General features: G+C 37.9%; 1 protein-coding gene across 11 annotated transcripts in view; it reads right to left on the minus strand.

Annotated features, from left to right (window-relative positions):
- PTPRM (protein tyrosine phosphatase receptor type M) overlaps nucleotides 1-22,509 on the minus strand; it is a 799,491-nt gene that overhangs the window by 474,765 nt on the left and 302,217 nt on the right. For all 11 annotated transcript variants that reach the window (XM_033087233.1, XM_033087234.1, XM_033087225.1 and 8 more), the window contains exon 5: nucleotides 7,438-7,553. In XM_033087233.1, the coding sequence (XP_032943124.1) occupies nucleotides 7,438-7,553 (116 nt within the window). The remainder of the gene's footprint in view (nucleotides 1-7,437; nucleotides 7,554-22,509) is intronic.

The raw sequence follows: 22,509 nt of genomic DNA on the forward strand, positions 1-22,509 counted from the left end.
TATATCATAGCAAAATTGTTCTGATATACAGTTATGATTTTTTTCCTCATAATCTAGAAGTGAAACCAAAAGTCACCAAGAAAGGTTGAGTATATGTATATCCTATAATACAAAAGCCAAGGCAACATTCCACTCACGTGAATACAATTTTAATTTTAAATTCTGAAGAAAGCAATCACTTAAATTATACACGATATTTATGACTCCATGAGGAAATATCTGTGTCTCTGACTATGTAAGAGGCATTATGGTTAAGGATGTAGCTTCTGCATTTAGATGGCTTGGTTTGAAGCCCAGCTCTTGTTACTAGCAATGGGCCACTGCAAGCCTCAGGTTCTTCTATAAAGAAGAAAGGGTATATAAGAGAGTTCTCTTAGGGATCAGTTCAGGGGGAAAAAAAAAATGCCTGAACATAATCTACCAGAGTACCCAGCATGTGGCAGTGCTCAGCAAATGAAGTTGTAATTACTTTATTTCAAACATATCTGTTGAAGTCAATAATGGACATACTATTAATACAATTTATGGCTTATTCATTCATGAACCAAACTCTATAGTAGAAGAAGAGTTATTTCTATAAGAATCATTTTAAGTTACAAAAATGTCAAGATTTTCCTTTGTCCCTCAAAAAAAAAAAAGCCTACAATTATCTTAGTACAGAAAAGGAATGTGAGAAATTTATTAGGTTGGTGGGCAATACTTCTTCACAATTGGGTAGCTCAGACCCAGTTAAGTGGAATTATATATCAAACTCTCAACAAAAAAGAAAAAAAAAAAAAACCCTCTGGGCCAACAACTAAAATTGGTTGATCCCAAGTGAATACTTTGGTTGGGATCAAAACTTTTTTGATCCCAAGTGAATATTATTTTTTGAAAATCAAGGTTCCCAAATTAAGAGCTCATACTGAATTACATTCCATATAAAAAAAGGAGTGCAGTAGGTTTCATTCATCAGTTATTGTGACACAGGGCTGTTGTCATACTGAGAACTCAAATGGATTATGCTTAATAGAGGTATATGAGGTCCTATGGCAAGGGGAGATTTAGAGAACAAAATTTTACAAAAGAGAATACAAATACCGAAGAAAAGGGTGCAAGAAATGAAGGCTTAGGAAAGATGATATATTGACGACATTTGCTTCCGAAATTACTCCAAGGCTGAGTGATGTTTTTCTGTATATTCTGAAACAGCAGGAGATACTATCAGGTTTTACAGGTCACTCCTCTCCTCAAAGCCCATCCCTTTGGAGATGCACCATAGGCCTAAAACAAGCATCTCAGAAAGATAGACAGTTTTTGCCTGTTTCGTGTGCCTGTTTTCCTGGTCCAGTATGGGCCTTTGAGATTTACCTGGAGGAGATACATGATTTTATCAGGCAGTCAGTAAGCCAAGTGCCATGAGCAGGTATTTGCTGAGCATTTGTTATGTGACAGGTACTAGTCTAGATGCTGGGTTGCAAACTGTTTCTTACTAGAGGACTTCATAGTAACACCATCTGATTTATTTTTCTATTTCTATGAATTGATGCATGTTATTAAATCACTTTGAAATGCTATTCTGGTGCCTGGCTTCTAATAAACACCAAACTCTGTTTGCTAAAAGAGTAAATAAAACTCAGCTACATTGTGCTATGATGGTTCTAAAGTTAACAGGTTTGTGGGTTTTTTCCCACAAGAAATCTGAGAATATTTGGTTAAAAGGCCAATCTTATTTGAAATGCAAGGTTACTCAGTGACAAAATTTACTAATTTGTAAATAAGCAAAAAAATGTTTATACTTATAATTGACTTCTACTGGGAAATGGAGTTACCATTAATAAGTATCATAATAAATACATAATATATGACTGTGTTAAAGCTTCCGACTTTTGCTGGGCTTCCATTTCCTCACTAACAAAATGAGGAATTTAAGGTGACGATGGTTCCAAATTCAGACGTTCCATAACTTTGTGATTCTAAAAAGTAAGCCATTTACAAATCACAGAGGCCTCTCAGAAATGTCAAGAGTTAGTGATTATTTTCCAGGTTTCTTTCGCCAGCGGATTAATCCTTGGCTTGATCAAAGCTGCCATTCATTTACTGTAGAAAAGGCATCTCTACTGCCTCCTAGCTTTCTGCCGTTTGCCCTGGAGACTGAACCACTTCCATTTCCCACTCACTCCTGGGTTCGAAGTGGTAGTTGAGGACTATAGACTGAATGTTTGTGTCCCTGCATAATTCATATCATGAAACCTAATCCTCAGTGTGAGGTGGGGCCTTCGGGAGGTGATGAGGGTTACAACTGGTCGTGAGAGTGTCCCCTCCCTGCCCCTTCATGATGAGGTTAGTGCCCTTACACTGGGATTACAAAGGCAGAGGTCTCTCTCCTCGTGTGAGGCTACAGAGAGAAGAAGGCTGTCTCCAAGCAGGCAGCGGCCCTCACCAAGAACCCTGCCGTGCTGCCGCCCTGATCTTGGACGTCCAGTTTGCCAAACTGTGAGAAATAAACGTCTGTCGTTTAAGCCACCCAGTCTATGACAGTTTGTTATAGCAGCCCGAGCTGACTAAGACAGTCAGATGAGTAAGTAATGGAGGAGCCTCTGCAATGTAACAAAAATGAATAAAATAAAAGTTACAAAGATGCCCAAACTGGACCAGATGCAGGAGAAGAGGAAGAGGTGCCCGTGTTCCCTGGCAAAGAATATGCACAAGCCATCTTCAGATTTACAAGCATCAGTACTATTTCTGGTGACCATCCTTGTTATTGAAAGGCTGGAACAGGTATTATAAAATATTAATTCTCAAGAAAAAGAAGCATATGTACGAAAATAAAATTTAAAATATTTAAGAAAGAACAGTCATTTTAATTCAATCATGCATGGCTTCAAGGGTCAAAGACTGCATAAAAATATATAACTCAGCAACTGCATCAGCAAATAATACATAAATATAAAAAAGAACACTAAAATGCCATTTTCTCTCCTCAGCATCTTACATATATATACTCTATTTTCAAACTGTAGGCTCCACAAATAATTGGAAAGTTGATAATAACAAGAAATATGGTCATGTTTTGGGTACTTGAATGATTTCACAAATACGTTCCATTTGAGTATTTCCATGGTTACAGTCCATATTGTATGCATAAATTGCCATATCTGATAGCAGATAGCAAGCATCTTCAACAAATCCATTGTACATCAGTTTTGTACTATAAAGAATAGTTTTTTAGATGCTGTCTTCCTACTGTACATTGTCTGGGAGGTGTTTTAAGTACTTTGCAGCTATAATAATAGATACTCATGAACTATGTCTTATTTTGTTGTTCTGTATTCTAGAAAGACTGATTCCACTTTGGCAATAACCTGTGTGGCCCACAGATGAGACAGAAAAAACATAAGCAGATGGGACACATCTGTTAATCATAAACATTTCTTCATTAGTGTCATCATCAGATTTACTTGTATTATGCTTTTGTGAAAGACTCTGACAGTATCATATTTAATCTACATTTTAAACAATCAAACCACTGGCCATTTTTCATAGAGGTGGATCAATATATACATGAAATAAATATGGACTTTTGTTGCGTCAGGATGGCTCCTCGAGGTTAATCATGTAACATTGGTCACATCCAAATTCTTCTAACGAAGTGGGAAGTGCATGTCATATATTCACCTAGCACTGGGGTACGAGAAGACATCATAATATAGTGGAATTCATCAGTGGTAAAGTAAAAGTAAAGACACAGAGGTGTACTATTCCCAGCTATGCCATTTACCTTTGTGACCTTGGACAATCCTGCACCTCAAACTTCTCGTCTACAAAACAAGCAACAAACTATTCAATACACCCATGAAACTGTGCAAAATGACTATGGGAGAACTCAAAAGATGGTAACACAATAACACAATTTATTGCAAATGATTATGCTCCCAAACACTGATGTTCCCCAAATAAAAGATGCACTCTTAATTTCTAAATCTTGACTTACTATTGGGAAGATTTATATTATAGAAAACTCTAAACATATTTTTTTCTCATTCAATGTTCTGCCTGGATCTCAGAATTATTTTGAGGATCCCAGTGAATTTATATGCAGAAAAGCATTTTTGAAACTGCTATAGCATTAGTGTAATAAGGAAGAAATGTCCGTATTGATACCTCTAGACTAGAGAGAGCCAGTCCATGATTCCAGGTTTGCTTCTCCCCCACAACTACTACAGAGTGGTCTGAGGCGAAGGGCTGGGGTTCAGGCAAGGGGACAGGAGGGCTCCATGAACCCATCAAGTGCTGCACCTCTTCCTCACAGCTGGAAGCCACACCTCACACATGTAGGTTAACAAAGCCCATCCTTGCAAGAATAAAGCACACTATTCTTATTTCATCAGCTATCAATAAAATAAACATCTCTCCACACAACGCCTATCCAACCAGAGGAAATAAATCATTTAACAGTAAAATTATTCTAAAATCAAAAAGATTCACAAAGCAAATAGCATACCAAGTCCAGGACAAACTAAGTTTCACTTAGAATTTCAAAGTCACAACAGTTCTATCTTTATCATCCCCTTCTGGACATGACCACCATGTGGTAGACCGCAGAGCAGTATCCAGTCACCGAGGACAAGAAGGGCAAGAAAGAATGGAGCAATAAAGAAGGGCATTAACGGATTGACTATAAAAAACAATTTATCAACACTATGATGCAATTTAATAGAATGAAAACAAGAGAGACATAGTACAGGAGAAGTTCAACATTAGAGTTAGATCAAGGCTACTGAATACAGGTACCAGTTTTACCTTTTGTTTACCTTTTTCTTTTCTGACTCGGAACACATGTTGCACTTTGTTTCAGACGTGGGGGGCGGGGGGTTGAACCCTGGGCACACACTGGAATCACCTGGGAAGCCTTTAACAAAATACTAAATGCAGGGCCCTACCCCTGACCTATTAATTCAGAAACCCCCAAAACAGTAGCTACTAGCTTCCTCCTTGCAAGATTGATATACCCTCTTTAAAACACAGGCTACCACTTTGAAGTAGAAACTAGTTACGGATCCCCAACCCCCAAAGAAATACTCAAATTTAAGCATGAGTATCCCAACTCCAGGATATTTGCAAAAACATAAAGAGCAAATTGTATCCTCAACTTGCCTGAAAATTCTTGGAAATACCTAAGGCTCTGTTGAGGTGAGAGCTTAGACTTGATATTGTATTCTCTCAAATAACATTAACATAAATATCAGGAGCCAAAAAACAATTTTCCATGAAAAATTAAGATTTCTAGAGATAAATCAAACATGACAAGGATGGTTTCAGTTTTAAAGGGTAGTTAATGCATTGTGAAGAATGCCAATTAAAAATGTCTGTCTCATCAATTACCAGAGAGAGTCAATTTTGATCAAGTTTAATAAACAAACAACCACTAAGAAAATAATTCCCAATCTCTAACATTAAGAATGTAAAATAATTGAAAAGAGGGATAAAGACAAAGGTCGACTACTGAAGAACAGGGTCAAGCACAGGCTTCACATACTGCAAAAGCTTTCAAAGGAGTGATTACACAAGTCTTAGAGAGAAGAATACAACAAGGATGAATTTGTAGATGCAATTTCCGTCCTCTGCAGACATTCCTCCTTCCTGGCTAGGGGACACTCTCATGGGGACAGGAGGATGTAAGAAAAGAGAGTGACATCAAGGTAGAAAGGTGAGGAATGATGCAGAGGATCCAACTGTATTTAAGAAGCTGCCTCCACTATATGACCCAGCAATCCCTCTCCTGGGTATATACCTCAAAAATCTGAAAACATTTATCTGGAAAGATATATGGACTCCGATGTTCATTGCACTTTATTTTGTGGCCAAGCCATGGAAACAACCAAAGTGTCCTTCCATAGATGATTGGATAAAGAAGTTGTGGTATATATACACAATGGAATACTACTTTGCCATAAGATGAAATAGTGCCATTTGCGACAACATGGATGGATCTTGAGGTTACTATGCTAAGCGAAATAAGTTAGACAGATAAAAGTCAAGAACCACATGATTTCACTGATATGTGGGATATAAAACTGAAAGCAACAAAGGAACAAGACAAACAAAGAAACAACTCATAGACACAGACAACAGTTTAGTGGTTACCAGAGGGTAAGGGGAAATGGAGTGGTAGATGAGGGTAAACAGGGTCAAATAAATGGTGATGGAAGGAGAACTGATTCTGGGTGGTGAACACACAATGTGATATACAGATGATGTATTACAGAATTGTACACTTGCAACCTATGTAACTTTACAATTGTCACCCCAATAAATTTTAATTAAAAAAAAAAGCCACCTCCAGAACATATTCCCCACTTGTCAGCACACTGTTGACTGATAAGAAATAGCACATTTGGCTGTCTGCCATTTTCCCCAGAAATGAAGGAATAAAAATGACCATTTATTTCAGTTGTGATGATTAAAAGGGATGCGGAATTTAAAAATTATAGAGTGTCACACAAATGTGACACATCACAGTCATTATTACTGCAGAAGAAGAGGTGCAATAGGAAGTGGAGAGGTGATATGTGCAGAGGAAAGTCAGCATGCCAAAGTGGAAGCCAATGAAATGAAATAGCTACACAGAAGGGTTAAAACATGAGCAGCTCAAGTAGCAGACAAAATAAGAAATAATTAACCAAAACAAAATAACTTTAGGATGTGTAAGGAAAGAAGGGGGAAAAAATCAACACTAGTCAGGGTGAAGAATGAGCTGCCTGCCGATCAATGCTTAAAAGGAAGAAACAAGAATGAAATTGGAGAACCCCATTGGGGGCAGGGTATGAAACCTAGAGCCTAAGGGAGTGGGTAGCCTCTGGTTAGAGGGAACAGGTCACTCAGCCTCATTCATTGTCACAGTTCCTGAGACCATGAGTCTATCCATGAAAGTATTTGCCATGAAAATACACATGGTGAAATTTGAAGGATTATAAAACACACAAATTACGATTACACTAAAAAATGTCTACTTAAATCTCAAAGGTAAAAGACGTGTTATTAACGTCTAAGTTTAGGCTTATTGCTCTGAAATTCAAATTACAAAGAGGCCCATAAACGTACATTTGCGTGTGTGTGTGTGTGTGTGTGTGTGTGTGTGTGTGTGTCTGGATTTTTCTCTAGAAGAAGAGTAGGGAAAGGGAACTCTATTTTGTACTTTAATATATTGCTCTGAAAGTAATTTGACAACCAGATCTTCAAAGCAAAATGGCTAAGCAGAAGCAAAGAGAAAAAAGCAGACATTCAAAACAAGGCTGTAACGAACAATAATTAGCCTATCTAGTACTCTTAGTAATGTGGCAACGTAATAATCTGGCCAGTAGGGACCCGGCACTGACCCGGTCGTCTGGGCCCTACCCAGAGGCATGTATTCTTCCCCTGGATTCTCACTGAACTGGTGAAAATGAGCTACTGTACCTGTAACCAGAGCCTGTCGCCTGCCACGGTCCTGCCGATGGCACTGCACTGGAAGGTGGCAAACTGGCCGGCATTCACTTCCACATTCTGAATCCTCAGGAAGTGGGGTGTTCTGGCTATATGGAGAAAAACAAGGAAAGATATTAAAAGTGGAGATCTGTAACTAATATGTGTCTTTGTGAACCTTTCTGTAATTTTCGGCCTTTCCATTATGTTTACCTTTGAAGAAAATAATGCTTTTTCTTATCAGAGCTTTAAAGATTTCATTATGATTATGAAAGAGGTCATGGAAGGCTTTGGTATGCTCTGTAAAAGAATAAAAAAGCCAAGTGTTCTGGGATAGAATCAAACAGAAAGAAGATATTTTATTGTTCCTGCTGTGCAAATTATCACAGCTCAGCAGTCTTCTTGTAATAACAGATCTGTATTAATAAAGATTATACTGAAGCCTAATTGATGTTTTGAACAAAAACATATTAGATATTTATACTAGCAACATGAAAAGAACAGTAAGAAGTTAAATGATGTTGTCAAGGAAACTTTTTAAGCCAAGTACAGAGCTGTACATAATATATATTTTAATACAACTAATTGGTATGCAGCATTACTAGTGTAATATGTCCCAGCTACCAAAAATACTATCCCTGTAGACAGACTGTGAAATTACGCTGGGACTGCCATAGCATGGCGGTTTTTGCTGATTCTTATTTCCAATTCAAGAGGAAAGAATGACTCCAAATGCTAAACAGCATTAAGTCTCATAACACATATTGCCCATAGGGAACAGCTGTTTAAATAAAGGATAATTCCATTTGATCAGAGAAGCACAGACCAATTTCTGCAGCACACTGAAAACACGTCAAGGAACTGGAATGATAGGACAGGAATTAAATTTTATGATAATTCCTACTTTTAGGAAAAAAAATGTCTTATCACAACAATGATAGACTGGTAGAGTGGGGAGGAGGGGTGTTAGGGAATAGAAAAGAAGACAAGAGGGCTCCAGGATTTTCTGTGACAGATGGAAAAATCTGGACAATAACTAGGATAAATCTTTTCTGCCTTGCCACCTTTTCCCCACTGCCAATGTGATTTTAGGCCATGTCTAGACACTTTCAAAGAATGGTGCCCCATGACTGGGTACTGAAAGATGATAAACTAGCACTAATATTACCATGTGCCGACCATAATTTGGAATGGAAGTGGGTTACTATCCAAGAACAAAGAAAAATGAATTTTAATATCTATCACATAGAGGAAATCCCCATCACTAATTTGGAGACCACTAATAATTCAGACAATGTATTCTTGATGCTTAGTATGCAAAAATACCTTGAAGAACTTCTAAAAAGGGAGTATAACTATGGGTTATTGTTTGTAATACTAATGTATTAATTTAAAACCCTATGAACTATTTTTCACTCCCGTAATCAAATTACCCTTGGTCAAGAATAACATGACTCTATGGTTTTTCAAAAGTCCCTAAATCAAATTTCTTTTCTACTATGTTTCCAAAAAGCTGAAAGACCAGTTGCTTTTAGAAAATGGAAAAAGGTAGCATTTTTTGAGCATGTCTGTGCTGGGAAATTTTCCACTGAATACTCACAAATGTTCTGTGAGGCAGGCATTTTTCCATTTTACAGATGGGGGTGGGAAACTTGAGGGTACGTGGCGAGTAAGTGTCAAAACCAGAGTGTACACGGGGTCCACCCAGTTCCAAAGTCCAGGCATGGCACACTGGGCCACGCGCCGCCGCTAGCCTTGCCATCCGTGCCTTCCCTTCCCACACACATCACGCCCCTGGGAGTGGCTTCCTGACTCATGGCTGGAATTTCAGTTTCTTCCAAGACCCTTCTCAAATGCTATTTCTTCTATGAAGCTTCCATGGATTAGCTTATCTTGTTGATAGACCTTTACCATATTACACATCCTCCATCTTATCCACGGCAGGTGGTACCCCTCATCCGTGGGGGATACATGTTCCCAGACCCGCGGTGGATGTCTGAAACCATAGACAGTACTGAACCTTACCTATTCTATGTTTTTCTATACATAATACCTATGAGAAAGTTGAATTTATAAATTAAACACAGTAAGAGATTAACAACAATAATAATATACGAAAATTATAACAATATTCTATAATAAAAGTCATGCAAATGTGTTATCTCTCTCAAAATATCTGATAACTGAGACGGCTACTAAGTGATTAAGGGGCAGTAGCATATTCAGCGTGGATACACTGAACAAAGAGATGATTCACATCCCAGGTGGGACAGAGTGGGACTGTGCGAGGTTTTGTCGTATTACTCAGAACAGTGCACAATTTAAAACTTATGAATTGCTTATTTCTGAAGTTTTCCATTTAATATTTTTGGGTCACAGTTGAAATTGCAGAAAGTGAAACCATGGATGGGGGGGTACTATTGTATTATAGTTATTGGGATGACATTCCTTGTTGGGATTCTTGGGATGGATTCATTGTTGTCTTAATCACTCGTACGTTCAATAAATAGCACTTGATATTAATGCCTCCCACGTAGCAGACACTCAATATTATAATTAAATTGAATTCATATTATTTGAAATTAATAAAACCATACACACATCTTTGAAAATTGCTGACAGTAAACCCTTGAACACGGGGGCTAGGGGTGCCAACCACCAGCGCAGTCAAAATTTACATACAGCTTTTGACTTCCCAGTAACCTAACTACTCTGGTTGACCAGAGGCCTTACCAATAATGTAAACAGTCGATTAACACATATTTTCTATGTTATATGTATTATATACTGTATTCCTACGATAAAGTAAGCCAAAGAAAATGTTATTAAGAAAATCATAAGAAAGAGAAAATACATTTATAGTAGTTACCGGAAAAAATGCACATATAAGTGGACCTGAACAATTCAAACCTGTGTTGTTCAAGGGTCAACTGTACTTGCAATTTCAACGTCTGTAGAATTCTACTCTCGTACCTCACCTCTGACACAAGTGAACAAACTTTTATACAAAAATTCGTTTGTAACAATTACTCTTTTACATTTAACTACATGAGAGGTCCCCAACTTTAACAGAGATAGTTAAGAATTTGAGATTTGACTAAATTAATAGGATTACATTGAAAACCGAAAAGCTGTTCTCTTGTCAAGGAAATTTAGGCAAAATTGATTATTCCTCTTCTTTTAATTCAATACAATATGTCCATTATAGTACAAATGTAATCAATTGGAAACTTTTCCAATCAGTTTTTCTCCTTGTAAAATAATTCGAAGTACATCCCCTAGCCACATGAACACTGAACTACTTTATGATATACACACCGTCAGAAAAAAGAAGAAAAATGATGGAAGTGGAAATTCCTCAGTTTACCAGTGTATTTGTACAACAGGTTTTAGCTACTTCACAGGAATTCTAAGGTAGCTGATCAGAACAATTTGTGCTCTGCAACCTTTCAGGACACACCCACACCCACCCACACACAACCCCGCATTGCTGACTCCTTAATGAGCTGTTAGATTTATTTCCTGCCAGCCATCTGGAGCCACCAGTGGTCCCCCTTTTAAGGGATTTTCCACTTATTCACAATCACAGCCTCCACCCCTCTACCAAAAGTGTTCTCCTCAGACCTCATCTCCCAGCAATGAGAAATGCTTTCAGCCACACTGGTCTTTTTTCAAAACTTCCCCAAAACTTCAAGTTCCACATTTTCCTGTAGCTCTTCCCTTTGTTCATTCTTCTCGGCGCTCCTCCCCTCCACGCAGATTTGTCCCAGAACTAGAACTGGGCTCATTGCCCTTCTCAGAGTGTGCGTTCTCCCTGGTCATGTCTTCTGCCTCCATAGAGCCAACCTCCCAGAGCACAGTGAGAACTCTCCAAGCCATATCCCCAGTGCTGTCACTAAAAACACAACAAAACAGAAAATAATTTCTGAGGCTCTTAGAAAGAAGGGATCTGTGGAAGTCCCACTGGGCTACACTCCTGGCAGCCACAAGGGAAATGCTTAATTATCAGAAACCTTGAAGCCACTGCAGTCAACTGTGTGGCCCTGCCAGGGCAGACAGGCCCTTCCGAAGTCAAATCTGACACTACACTGCACTCCAGACAAAAAGCATCCAGACCGGGGAAAACAACAGCCACTGATCATCTCTGTCCTGGAGCCAGAGTCCACATCTGGAGTCACAAATGAGAGCTGACAAGCCAGGTGTGGTCAGAGAGTGACAAATACTACAGGGAACTGCTGTCCTATGAAGAACGGGTTTTTTAAAAGCAGACGCTTCAGTCTAGCGAAGGGAAAGCTGGGGCTCAGGGGAAGGATGGGGGCAATTGAGAATGATAGCTGAATTCAAGTTCTGTGAGATGGACACAGCGTGCAGAGCTATGGGGATGCATGTCCTCCTGGAGGTAAAGAAAGGCTTCCCAACACTTAACACTGACAGACATGGAATGAGCTGGCTAGTGAGGGCGCCATTTGTGGAGGCAGAATTTGCAGTTTGCCAGGTAGAAAGGTGGGTAGCCTGGGCATCCCATTTGCCACTGGCATCCTACTGACTGTTGCCAGCTCTCAGAAAGTTCGACCAAGTCTAAATAAAGGGTCTCAGGCCATAAAGGCATTTGTCACTCCCCCACTACCTTGGTCCTGCTCCACCTGTGGCAGTGGGGTCCTTGCTTCCTTTTCCCTTGACTATTTTTTCCTGTACCTTTTAGGGGGGCACCTCTTGCATCTGCGTTTAAATCATAAAAACACTATGGTTCGAGTGACATTTGGAATGAGTACAGTCTCTGATGTTGGGTTAGAATCCCAGCCTTCTTTGTTTGGAAGGTGCCTCTTGGGCTTGGAATTCTTCTGCCTTGTTTGGTTTTTAAGGACTGTCTGTTCTCCCCACTTGACCCCACTCCTGTTGTGAGAAGGGCTCAGTGAACTGAAATCCCCCTTCTCAAAGCCCTGCTGACTATGTGCTCCACCCGTTCCGTGCCACCTCTGTCTGCTTCCTTTCTTGTGGCCATGACTTTACCAAGGATAATTTAGAACTTCAATGGCTCGTTTGAGAAAACAAATCTCTCAAGCTGGCTCCTACATACATCGACCACCCCTTCCCCCTGCTTCCGTATTCCTGTGGATTGTTAAACACTTAGATTATCCTGCACACTCAGATAACAGGACATCTCTCTAATGCTGCCCTCTCCTATCCATCTCACGGCCTCCTAATTCTGTTTGCCTCTGGCTGCACGTTACTATAACAAGTTTGGGTGCGTAGCCATATTTCATGATAACTTGGGTAAAACGGGTGTTACACCTGAGGCTGCTTGCTATTCCAGTTTCACCCCTATTTGGTTAAGCCCAGGATCAGTTCTGAGCCTGTGTTGAAGGGCTGTTGAATATTTTCATTATCACCCCTAGTATATCCCCACATAGTTAGGTTACCTTTAAAAATTAAAAGTATCCCCTAAAAATCCATTGCAAAATCTCCATGTGCTACTCATGTATGTCTCAGGCTTTGGCTACTTACCCTGCACCCACCTATGACTCCTCCTTCCTCCTTTTCCTCTCACCCACCCTGAAGCTACAAAAATTCTCAAAAATCCCTCTTGCTTTTCTTATGCTTTACAGTTGAATTCTCTGAACTTTTTTCAAGCACAGGGGCCATCAGGTGTTATGAGAACACAGCTCTGCATCAACCTCTCCTCCCATAAATGCAGAAATGCTGGAAAGATTTTCTTTCCGATAGAAAACTTTCACTTCCTACTCTAATCATTAGAAAAATATTTGCAGCCCTTCCAAAGCGTCTACACTTTCTGTGGGGCACATGGAGAAAGCTAAAATATATCTAGTTTGGAACATCAAGAGTAAGCTTCCCTTTGGACTAAAATCATTGATGAAAAAAGTATTTCAACTCTTGAAATTTTTAAGTTCATTCTTTATCAAGTATATCAAAAGAGTTATTTTGGAAGAGCAAAAGTGGGCTAGCCATACAGTTTTCTTTTCTTTTAATATATAGCATGCTTCTGAACTGTCTGAGAAATAATATAATTAATCTTCCCCCAAATCTGAATGGCTTTCTGAAACAACTTACCTAGACAGTCTTCATTTACATATTCCTCCTAATATGATTAATATATTAAAAGATGTGCAAGATATTTGAAATAAATTTAATTCCTTCTCCTAAGATTTGTGATTTAAATGATTTATTTTGCACTTTTAAAAATACTTTCAACGATAAACATTAAAAAAAGAGTACTTATGTTTTTAATCATATAAATTTAGCTCTAAGAAGCAACTTTTGAAGTATGCATGCATTTCTGCATACTTAATTTATTATTATTATTTTTTAATGGAAAGCATCCTGCAACCTGTGGAGGAGATACATAGCATGCTAACCTAAAGCTTAGGCCTCTTTAGGAAGGCTGGGAAATTAAACTTTGATTCATCTAGGCTTAGAATGGATTCAGGAATATTCATATAGATTATTTATTTCCACTAGGTGAGGAGGCAGATGAAAAGCTAAATCATGACAATAGCTGAAAAACGGGTGGGAATGGGGGGGTGGGGAGACAGTGAAGAAAAAATTTAAAAATCCCTATTATAACCCAAAAAGGAAAGCTTCCAGCACCTAGTAGAATCCTTTCTCATGTGGGCATATTTGGTGCCTGTGTTATTCATGGACTGCTCTTAGAAATCTGGTGGGAGTATCTGGCTTTGCACAGAACTATTAGAACAATCCTTTCCCATTAAAGAAACTTTACATCCTCTAAATTCATCTATTGATATATTTTTACATTTTTGTGGCAACATGTACCCTCCGTTTTATTTTATTTATTGTTTCCTTTTTTAATATTTTTCAATTACAGTTGACATACAATGTTTTATTATTAGGTTGGTGCAAAGTTTCAGGTGCACAACACAGTAATAAGACATTTATATAACTTACGAAGTGATCACCCTGATAAATCCAGTACCCATCTGACACACAGTTATTATAATACTACTGAAGCTATTCCCCATGCTATTCTTTATATCCCCATGACTATTTCGCACATCTTAATCCTCTCCCATCTTTCACCCATCCCTCCAATCCCACCTCCAATCTGGCAACCATAAAAATGGTCTTCGTATTTACGAGCTTGTTTCGGTTTTGTTTGTTTATTTTGTTCTCTAGATTCCACATGTAAGTGAAATCATATGTGATTTGCTTTCTCTGTCTGACACCACTCAGCGCAATACCCTCTAACTAGGTTCAGCTTTGTTGTTGCAGATGGCAAGATTTGATTTTTTTTACAACAAAGTAATATACCATTACATATATGTGCCACCTCTTTATCCATTCATCCATTTATGGATACCCAGGTTGCCTCCATATCTTGACTACTTCAGCAAATAAGGCTGCAATGAACATACAGATGTACATGGCCCTTCAAAGTAGTGTTTCAGGTTTTTTTGGATACATGCCCAGAAGTGGGATTATTGGGTCCTTTTTTGTCTCTTATTATAGCCTTTGATTTAAAGTCTATATTGTATGGTATAAGTATTGCTACCACAGGATTTTTTAAATTTCCATTTTCATAAATTATTTTTTTCCATCTCTTTATTTTCAGTCTGTGTGTGCCTTTTAATCTGAAGTGAGTCTATTATAGACAGCATATGTAAGGGTCTTGTTTTCTTGTCCACTTAGCCACCCTATCTTTGAATTGAAGCATTTAATCCATTTTATTGAAAGCAATTATTAATAGACATGTAGTTATTGCCATTTTATTATTCATGTTTTTGATTTTTTTTTTTTTTTTTTTTTTATCTTGAAGTCCCTCTAAGATTACCTGTAATTCTGGTTTGATGTTGGTGAACTTCTTTAGCTTTTTCTTGTCTGGGAAGCTCTTTATCTGTCCTTTGATTCTAAATGATAGCTTTGCTGGGTAGAGTAATCTTGGTTGTAGGTCCTTGCTTTTCATCACTTTGAATATTTTGTGCTAATCCCTTCTGACTTGCAAAGCTTCTATTGAGAAATCAGCTGACAGTCATATGGGAGGTGCCTTGTAGAAAACTAACTGCTTTTCTCTTGCTGTTTTTAAGAGCTCTTTATCTTTAACTTTTGGCATTTTAATTATGAAGCGTCCCGGTATGGCCTCTTTGGGTTTATCTTGTTTGGGACTCTCTGCACTTCCTGGGCTTGTATGTTTATTTCCTTCACCAGGATAGGGAAGTTTTCTGGCATTACGGGTTCTGAAAATTAAGTTTGAGAACTTGTTGCAACAATGTGGCTAACCTCTTTTTGGTATCAGAGAGATTATTCATTATGAATTTGTACCAACTGGACAAACAACGAAGTTTACTTTTTGGAACTGCTGAAAACGCTGCGTGAAAAAGTTAGATGACCTGAACTTTTCACCAACAATTCATGGCTCTCACATCACAACAATGCACCAGCTCACATGGCGCTGTCTGTGAGGAAGTTTTTGGCCAGTAAACAAATAACTGTATTGGAACACCCTCCCCACTCACCTGGTGTGGCCCCCAATGACTTCTTTCTTTACCCAAAGATAAAGGAAATGTTGAAAGGAAGACATTTTGATGACATTCAGGACATCAAGGGTAATATGACAACAGCTGTGATGGCCATTCCAGAAAAAGAGTTCCAAAATTGCTTTGAAGTGTGGACTAAACACTGGCATCAGTGCATAGCTTCCCAAGGGGAGTACTTCTAAGGTGACCATAGTGATATTCAGCAATGAGGTACGCAGCACTTTCTCTAGGATGAGTACACAAACTTAATTGTTCAACTTTCGTATTTCTTCAAATAGGGTTTCAATTCCTTGCTTTCTCTCTTCTCCTTCTGTTACCCGTATGATGCAAATGTTGTTATGCTTGATCTCGTCCCAGAGGCCCCTTAAACTATCTTCATTTTGGGGGGAATCTCCTTTCTTTTTGATGATTTCCTCTAATGTATTCCTCATTTTAATTATTGTATTCTTCATTTCTGACTGGTTCTTTTTTATGTTTTCTATCTCTATTTTTATGTTTCCTATCTCTTTGTTGAAGTTCTCATTGAGACTATTGTGCATATTTATAACCAGTGTTTGGATCTCTGTGACTGGTAGATTGCTTGCCTCCATTTTGTTTAGTTCTTTTTCTGGAGCTTTCTTCTATTCTTTTCTTCGGGACATGTTTCTTTGTGTCCCCATTTTGGCTGCCTTCCTGTGTTTGTTTCTAAGTATTAGGTAAAGCTGTTGTGTCTTCTGGTCTTAGTAGAATGGCCTTATGTAGTAGGTGTCCTATGGTCCCAGTGATGCAGTCTCCCTGGAGTGTCCCTGGTGTGGTTCGTTTGTGCCTTCCTGTTGCAGTTGAGCCTTGGTTGCTACTGGCACATCAATAGGAGGGATTGACTCTCAAATTGATTGGTTGTGAGGAGTGGCCGTGACTACAGTGGAGGAGCTGCAGAACTGAGGTCAGCTGCTTCTAGTGCCGGGCTTAAGGCTGCTTAGTCAGAAGTATGGGGCACAGTGAGGCCAGATGCTGATTGTTTGGGGTTTGTGAACCTTTGAAAGATTTTAGGAATGTCTGCATCATGAGCCAAGATAGGCCACTTGTATGGAAAAGCCACTGGAAGTGGCTTGAGTGGGCCTGCAAGTTGGGTGGGGAGGGGTCTCAGGGAATCACCCGAGCCAGTGAACAGTGTTAGCCAGGTTGATGGACTCAGATGTGGTGGCTGCCAAACTGGGTTGTGGGGAGGGCTTAATAAAGGAACAATGGCTTCTGCCAGCACTTCTCTCTAGGAGAAAGCTGCCCTTCCAGCCCTCAATTCAAAGCCAGACAACTCAGTTCCTCCCCATAAGTCCCCGGTGCCTTCGAGCTGCTAGACCAGCTCTGGAGCCCAGAGCAAATTGAGTGCATTAGTGAGTAAGTTTGTGCACAAGCCCTTTAAAAGGATCTCCTGGGACTGAAGCTGCCCTCTGTCCCTCCCACTCAGCCCCAATCTCCATTGGTTTTCACACCCAGAAGTTATAGGGACTTTTCTTCCTGGCACTGGAGCCCTGGGCTCGGGAGCCTGGTATGAGGCTGGGACCCCTCATTCCTCAGGAAGGATCTTTACAGCCAATATATCCTTCCTGATTTTTAACTGCCACACACAGGCTGTGTGAGTGCAGCCTGTTCTGCGTCTCTGCCCCTCCTATCATTCTCAACATGGCTTCTTCAGTATGTCTTTAGTTATAGGACTTCTGTTCAGCAATATTTCAGGCGATTCTCAGTAGTTTTGTTGTAATTTTGATGTGGTTGTAAGAGGTGGCAAGCACAGTGTTTACCTACTCCACCATCTTACCCCACCCCTCTACAAACTTCTTGTTCATTTACCAAGATATTATCATCATTTTCCCTTGTTAAATATTCATCTAAAACTATTTGAATTATCTGCCTAACATACATCAATGGTTCTCAATAAGGGGCAATACTGCCCTCCCAGGGGACATTTGACAACGTTTGGAGACATTTTTGGTGGTGGGGAAGGTGGGGGTACTACTGGTATCTAGTAGGCAGAGGCCAGGGATGGTGATAAACATCCTACAATGCACAAGACAGAACTCTCAAAAAGGAATTATACGCTCAAAATGTCAATAGTGTCAGGGCTGAGAAATCCTGATGTACATTATATGGACATACAAAAGTTTACTAGAACATTCCCCTACTGTTGAACATTGAGTTTCTTATACATAATACCACCAAGACATAAGTTTTCACAATTAAATCTTCATGTAGACTCTTTGTTTCCTTAGGATAAATTTTTAAGAAGTCAAATTACCAAGACAAAAAATATGCATTTTTAAAAGCCTTTTGACATGAATTGCCAAACTGCTTTCCTTAAAGTGTGTAACAATTTGCATTTCTATAAGCAGGGTATAGAAGAGGACTCTTTTCACTGCCCCCTCAACAAAACTACGTATTAATTTCTGTAACCTTTCCTGACAAACTTATGAAAAATATGTACTCTCCTCTATCAGATAAGTTAATAACAATAAATAATTTGAATATTAGGATTGTCACTGGGTCTACTATCAGTCTGTTCACACACAGGAAGTATGCCCGGGGAAGATTATTTCCTAAGCGCACTGTTTCTAACAATGGCTACCTGAACCAAAGAGAAAGACACAGCAAAATTCATTTATCAGTACAATCTCCTAATACTAACTGGCTCCAAGGGGTTGTCTATTAGGATATAACTTACATTTTTAATTTGGAAGCCAAAGATATGATTGTGTTATAGTCTTTCTTTTTTCATCCCCATTCTTAATAAAGACATGTTGCACTGAATGAAAGTTATCACTTCTCCTTTAGAATTGTTTTGATCTTCAATATAGCTTCCTCAAAGCCTGCCAGTGCATATTACTTGCACAGTGAGGGTCAGGGTCTAAGGAATTTATGCCTCTGTTCAAATTGTATTTGAAGGAGGGCCCTTCTCTGCAACAGATTGACTGTCTATGCTTTGGAAAATAGTGTTGCTTGGTTGAGAAAAGACTGCCAGAAAAAAATAATCTAGCTAAAACAAAAAAGCCACACCCCAAATGGAATCCAGATAAAGACATGCAAACACATTAAGTGTAAACACTTCTATAATCAAATCATCCTTTCCAAATGCAAGATAAATAATTGATCTGAATGGGAGCCAGTTAACTCATCCATCAGGATAAATAAGACAAAGGAACTTTGGGATTGTATTTTCCAGATCAGTTTGCTCCAAGAACATTAAAGTCAAAATTTCTACTAAGGGTGGACTAGGCACTGGCATTAGTAAGTTTTTTTACAATGGCATTAGTAAGTTTTTTTTTCAATAAACATTAAAGGCCTATATAATCTTTCCAAAGTTCTAGGATGCCTGGATTCTCCCTGTCTAGTGTGGTAAACCCTAGAATTGTTTTCAGTTGGGAAGCAGTGTAAGGCTGACGAAAATTTCAGATTTGAATTTTAGCACATATGTGTTCAAGCATTAATACTTCAGCCCATTCCTACATCTGAATAGAAGCAAAAGTTCCTAAACCAAAGTCTTAGTGGAGTTTGTTTTGTTTTGTTTTTTTGTAAAATATGGATTTTAAAAAGTATCTCTATCATAGGATTGGGATAAAGGTTAAACAAGATGATCTTGGGAAGGCATACTGTATGCCTGGTACTTAGCCTCAAAAATACTCATTACTATTTAAAATAACTGATTTATCATTGGAAACTGTAAAAGATCCCGAGAAAAAAAGCTCTATGGCCAGGAAAGTTTCCATCCCACGCTGAGCTGTATGCTCTGAAACTTGCCAAACTACCTTAATTGTAACACCAGGTAGAGCACAGTTAGAGTGGAAAATTTCAATCTATTCCATATTCAACAAGAAAAATTCTCTTTCCAAATTTATAGGCCCATTTGTCTCCTGGATATCCTTTCAAAATGTTATGCCAGCTTTCTTCTAAAATCTGCAGGAGTCCTAAAAACTATCTTCAATGAATATCAAACAGGTTTTTAGTACACCTCTCCTGTTTTTTTCATTTCTGCCATATTCTCTTGTCACCAAGAAAACAGTTTTTCATAGAATAGAGGTTTTGGGGTAGTAATTGATCTCAAATTAGCCTTTGATCCCAAAAAGTCAGGAATTATCATTGATCAAGATGCAAATCTTTTTGTAAATGTTTCATATTATTTATTCTTCAAAGCCTCCATCAAAATACTAACAACAAAATCAGAGAACAACAATTAGTGAGATCAAAGCGCAAACTGAAATGGGACAAAAGAGTTCTGTGTCCTATCCCCTTTTTATTTTCATTTACATTTTTATGTAAAGGCATAGGTTGAAATGAACTGGAGGCATGCCAAACTATAATACTAAAATAAACAGTCAGTGTTTCTCTCTATTTGTGTAGCATATCATCACATACAAGGAAGCCAACTTCTTCCAAAAAGAACAGCCTAGTACTGCCTACTGTGTGTTGAAAAACAATAACAAATTTGCAAACTTTTTTTTTTTAATTTAAAAATGGACAGTGCTAAATTGTCCCATCTAAAAAATCAATCAATCAATTTAGCTACTTAGGGTTACAATCTGCAGCTAACTCATTCTAGTGGGCATATTAGGATATAACGCTTAATAATAATAATAATAACAGCAGCAGCAGCAGCTAACCTTAATGAGCTCTTAGAATGTACTAAGCACTGTTCGAAATGCTATATATATAATAATTCATTTAATCCTTACATTTACCCTGTGAAGAAAGCATTATTATTAATATGCCATTATGTGAATGAGGTTATAGGGCCAAAGAGGTTAAGTAACTCCAGGGATAGAAGTGAGAAGGTTTGTTCTTAACATATTTTAGGACGAAACTTTTTTTTTTCTTGCTTGAAAGTTAGAATGGATCTTAATAGAATAATTTTTCAAGTGGAAAAACATATTTAACATTGTTATCACAGAAAAATGAGTTAGCCACTATACACAATAAGTTTTATAAGTCACCTGTATCTTGAAGAAGATTGATATTCCTTTGGAGAAAAATCCAAGTTAAGTTCCTACATGTTTAAAATGAAATGTCAGTTCTGAGTCCTATGCATCTCTTAACCAAAGCATGTGGATCTGTCTCTATTCAACAGAACATAATTGAGAAACCAATTCTAATTTTTTATTTGTCACTGTTATTCTTATTTTAATCACACTGTTTAATGTCTTCAAAACAAAATCTAAATTTGGAAGTAGGCAAGCAATGTTTGGATAGACAAATAAATCAATGAGTGAAAAAAATAATTTTATAACATGAGAATAATTTTGAACCTAGAATATTTTGAACTCAGCATTTCTTAAATATTTAAAGAAACTGGTGACTTACTTCATATTGCAAAGTAGCAATACAGAATAGGCTTGGATTTTGTATTCACTTTATAGAATATATGGCACATGAGTTTATAAGTGTTTTGTTTTTGATCTTTTTCATTATTTTATGTTGTTGAATTGGCAGAATAATAAGGGAGATTCATTCGGTGTAATCTTTAGATTTCAGAATCCAAGGCATCAGTTAATGTGTTATATGACAACATATAGAACAGATTATACACCATAACCAAGTGAGATACATCCTAGGAATGCTGCGCTGGTTTAACATTTAAAAATCAATCAATGTAATACACCTCACCAACAGAATAAAAGACGAAAACCACATGACAATCTGATGGATGATTAGATACAGGACACACTATCCCAAAATATGGCACCTTGGAATACTGAATATTTTAAGCTGAAGAAGTTTGAGAAAAACAGCAGAAGCTAGAAGGTCCCAGTTAGGGACCCTAAGAGGGCCAAGGAAAACTTTTACCTCCCCTACATAGACAAAAAAAAGCATTTGCTAAAATCCAATACCCTTTCATGATAAATAAAATCAAACTAACAAACAAACATAAAAACCACCCAACAAAGCAGGAATAAAAGAGAACCTCTTTCCTAACAAGCAACATTATTTAATATGTTATACGACAACATATAAAACCCCCAAACCATAGCTAACATCACACTTAATAGAAAAAGACTGAAAGCTTTCTCCCTAAGATCAGGAACAAAACAAGGGCGTCTATTCTTTCTACTTCTACTCAATATTGTACTGGAGGTTCTAGCCATGGTAATTAAAAAAGAAAAAGAATAAAAGACATACAGATTGAAAAATAGGATGTAAAACTATCTCTACTTGAAGATGACATGGTCTTGTATATAGAAAACCCTAGGGATCCACAGAAAGCAGTTAGATCTTATAATAAGTAAGCTCAATAAGGTCTCAGGAAATAATATCAATAAAAAAAATTAATTGTATTTCAATACACTTGCAATGAACAATCCAAAAGTGAAATAAAAAAAATAAAAAAAAAACAATTCCATTTGTAATAGTATCAAAATGAAATACTTAGGAATAAATTTAACAAAAGAAGTACAAAGCTTGTACCCTGAAAACTATAAATATTATTGAAGGAAATTTTTAAAAGACCTCAATAAAAGGAAAGCCCATGTTCATGGATAAGAATACCTACTAGTGTTAAGATGACAATAACTCTTCACCCAAAGTGATCTACAGA

The sequence above is a fragment of the Rhinolophus ferrumequinum genome, chromosome 19, assembly GCF_004115265.2.
Source record: "Rhinolophus ferrumequinum isolate MPI-CBG mRhiFer1 chromosome 19, mRhiFer1_v1.p, whole genome shotgun sequence".
In the NCBI taxonomy this organism is placed as follows: domain Eukaryota; kingdom Metazoa; phylum Chordata; class Mammalia; order Chiroptera; family Rhinolophidae; genus Rhinolophus; species Rhinolophus ferrumequinum.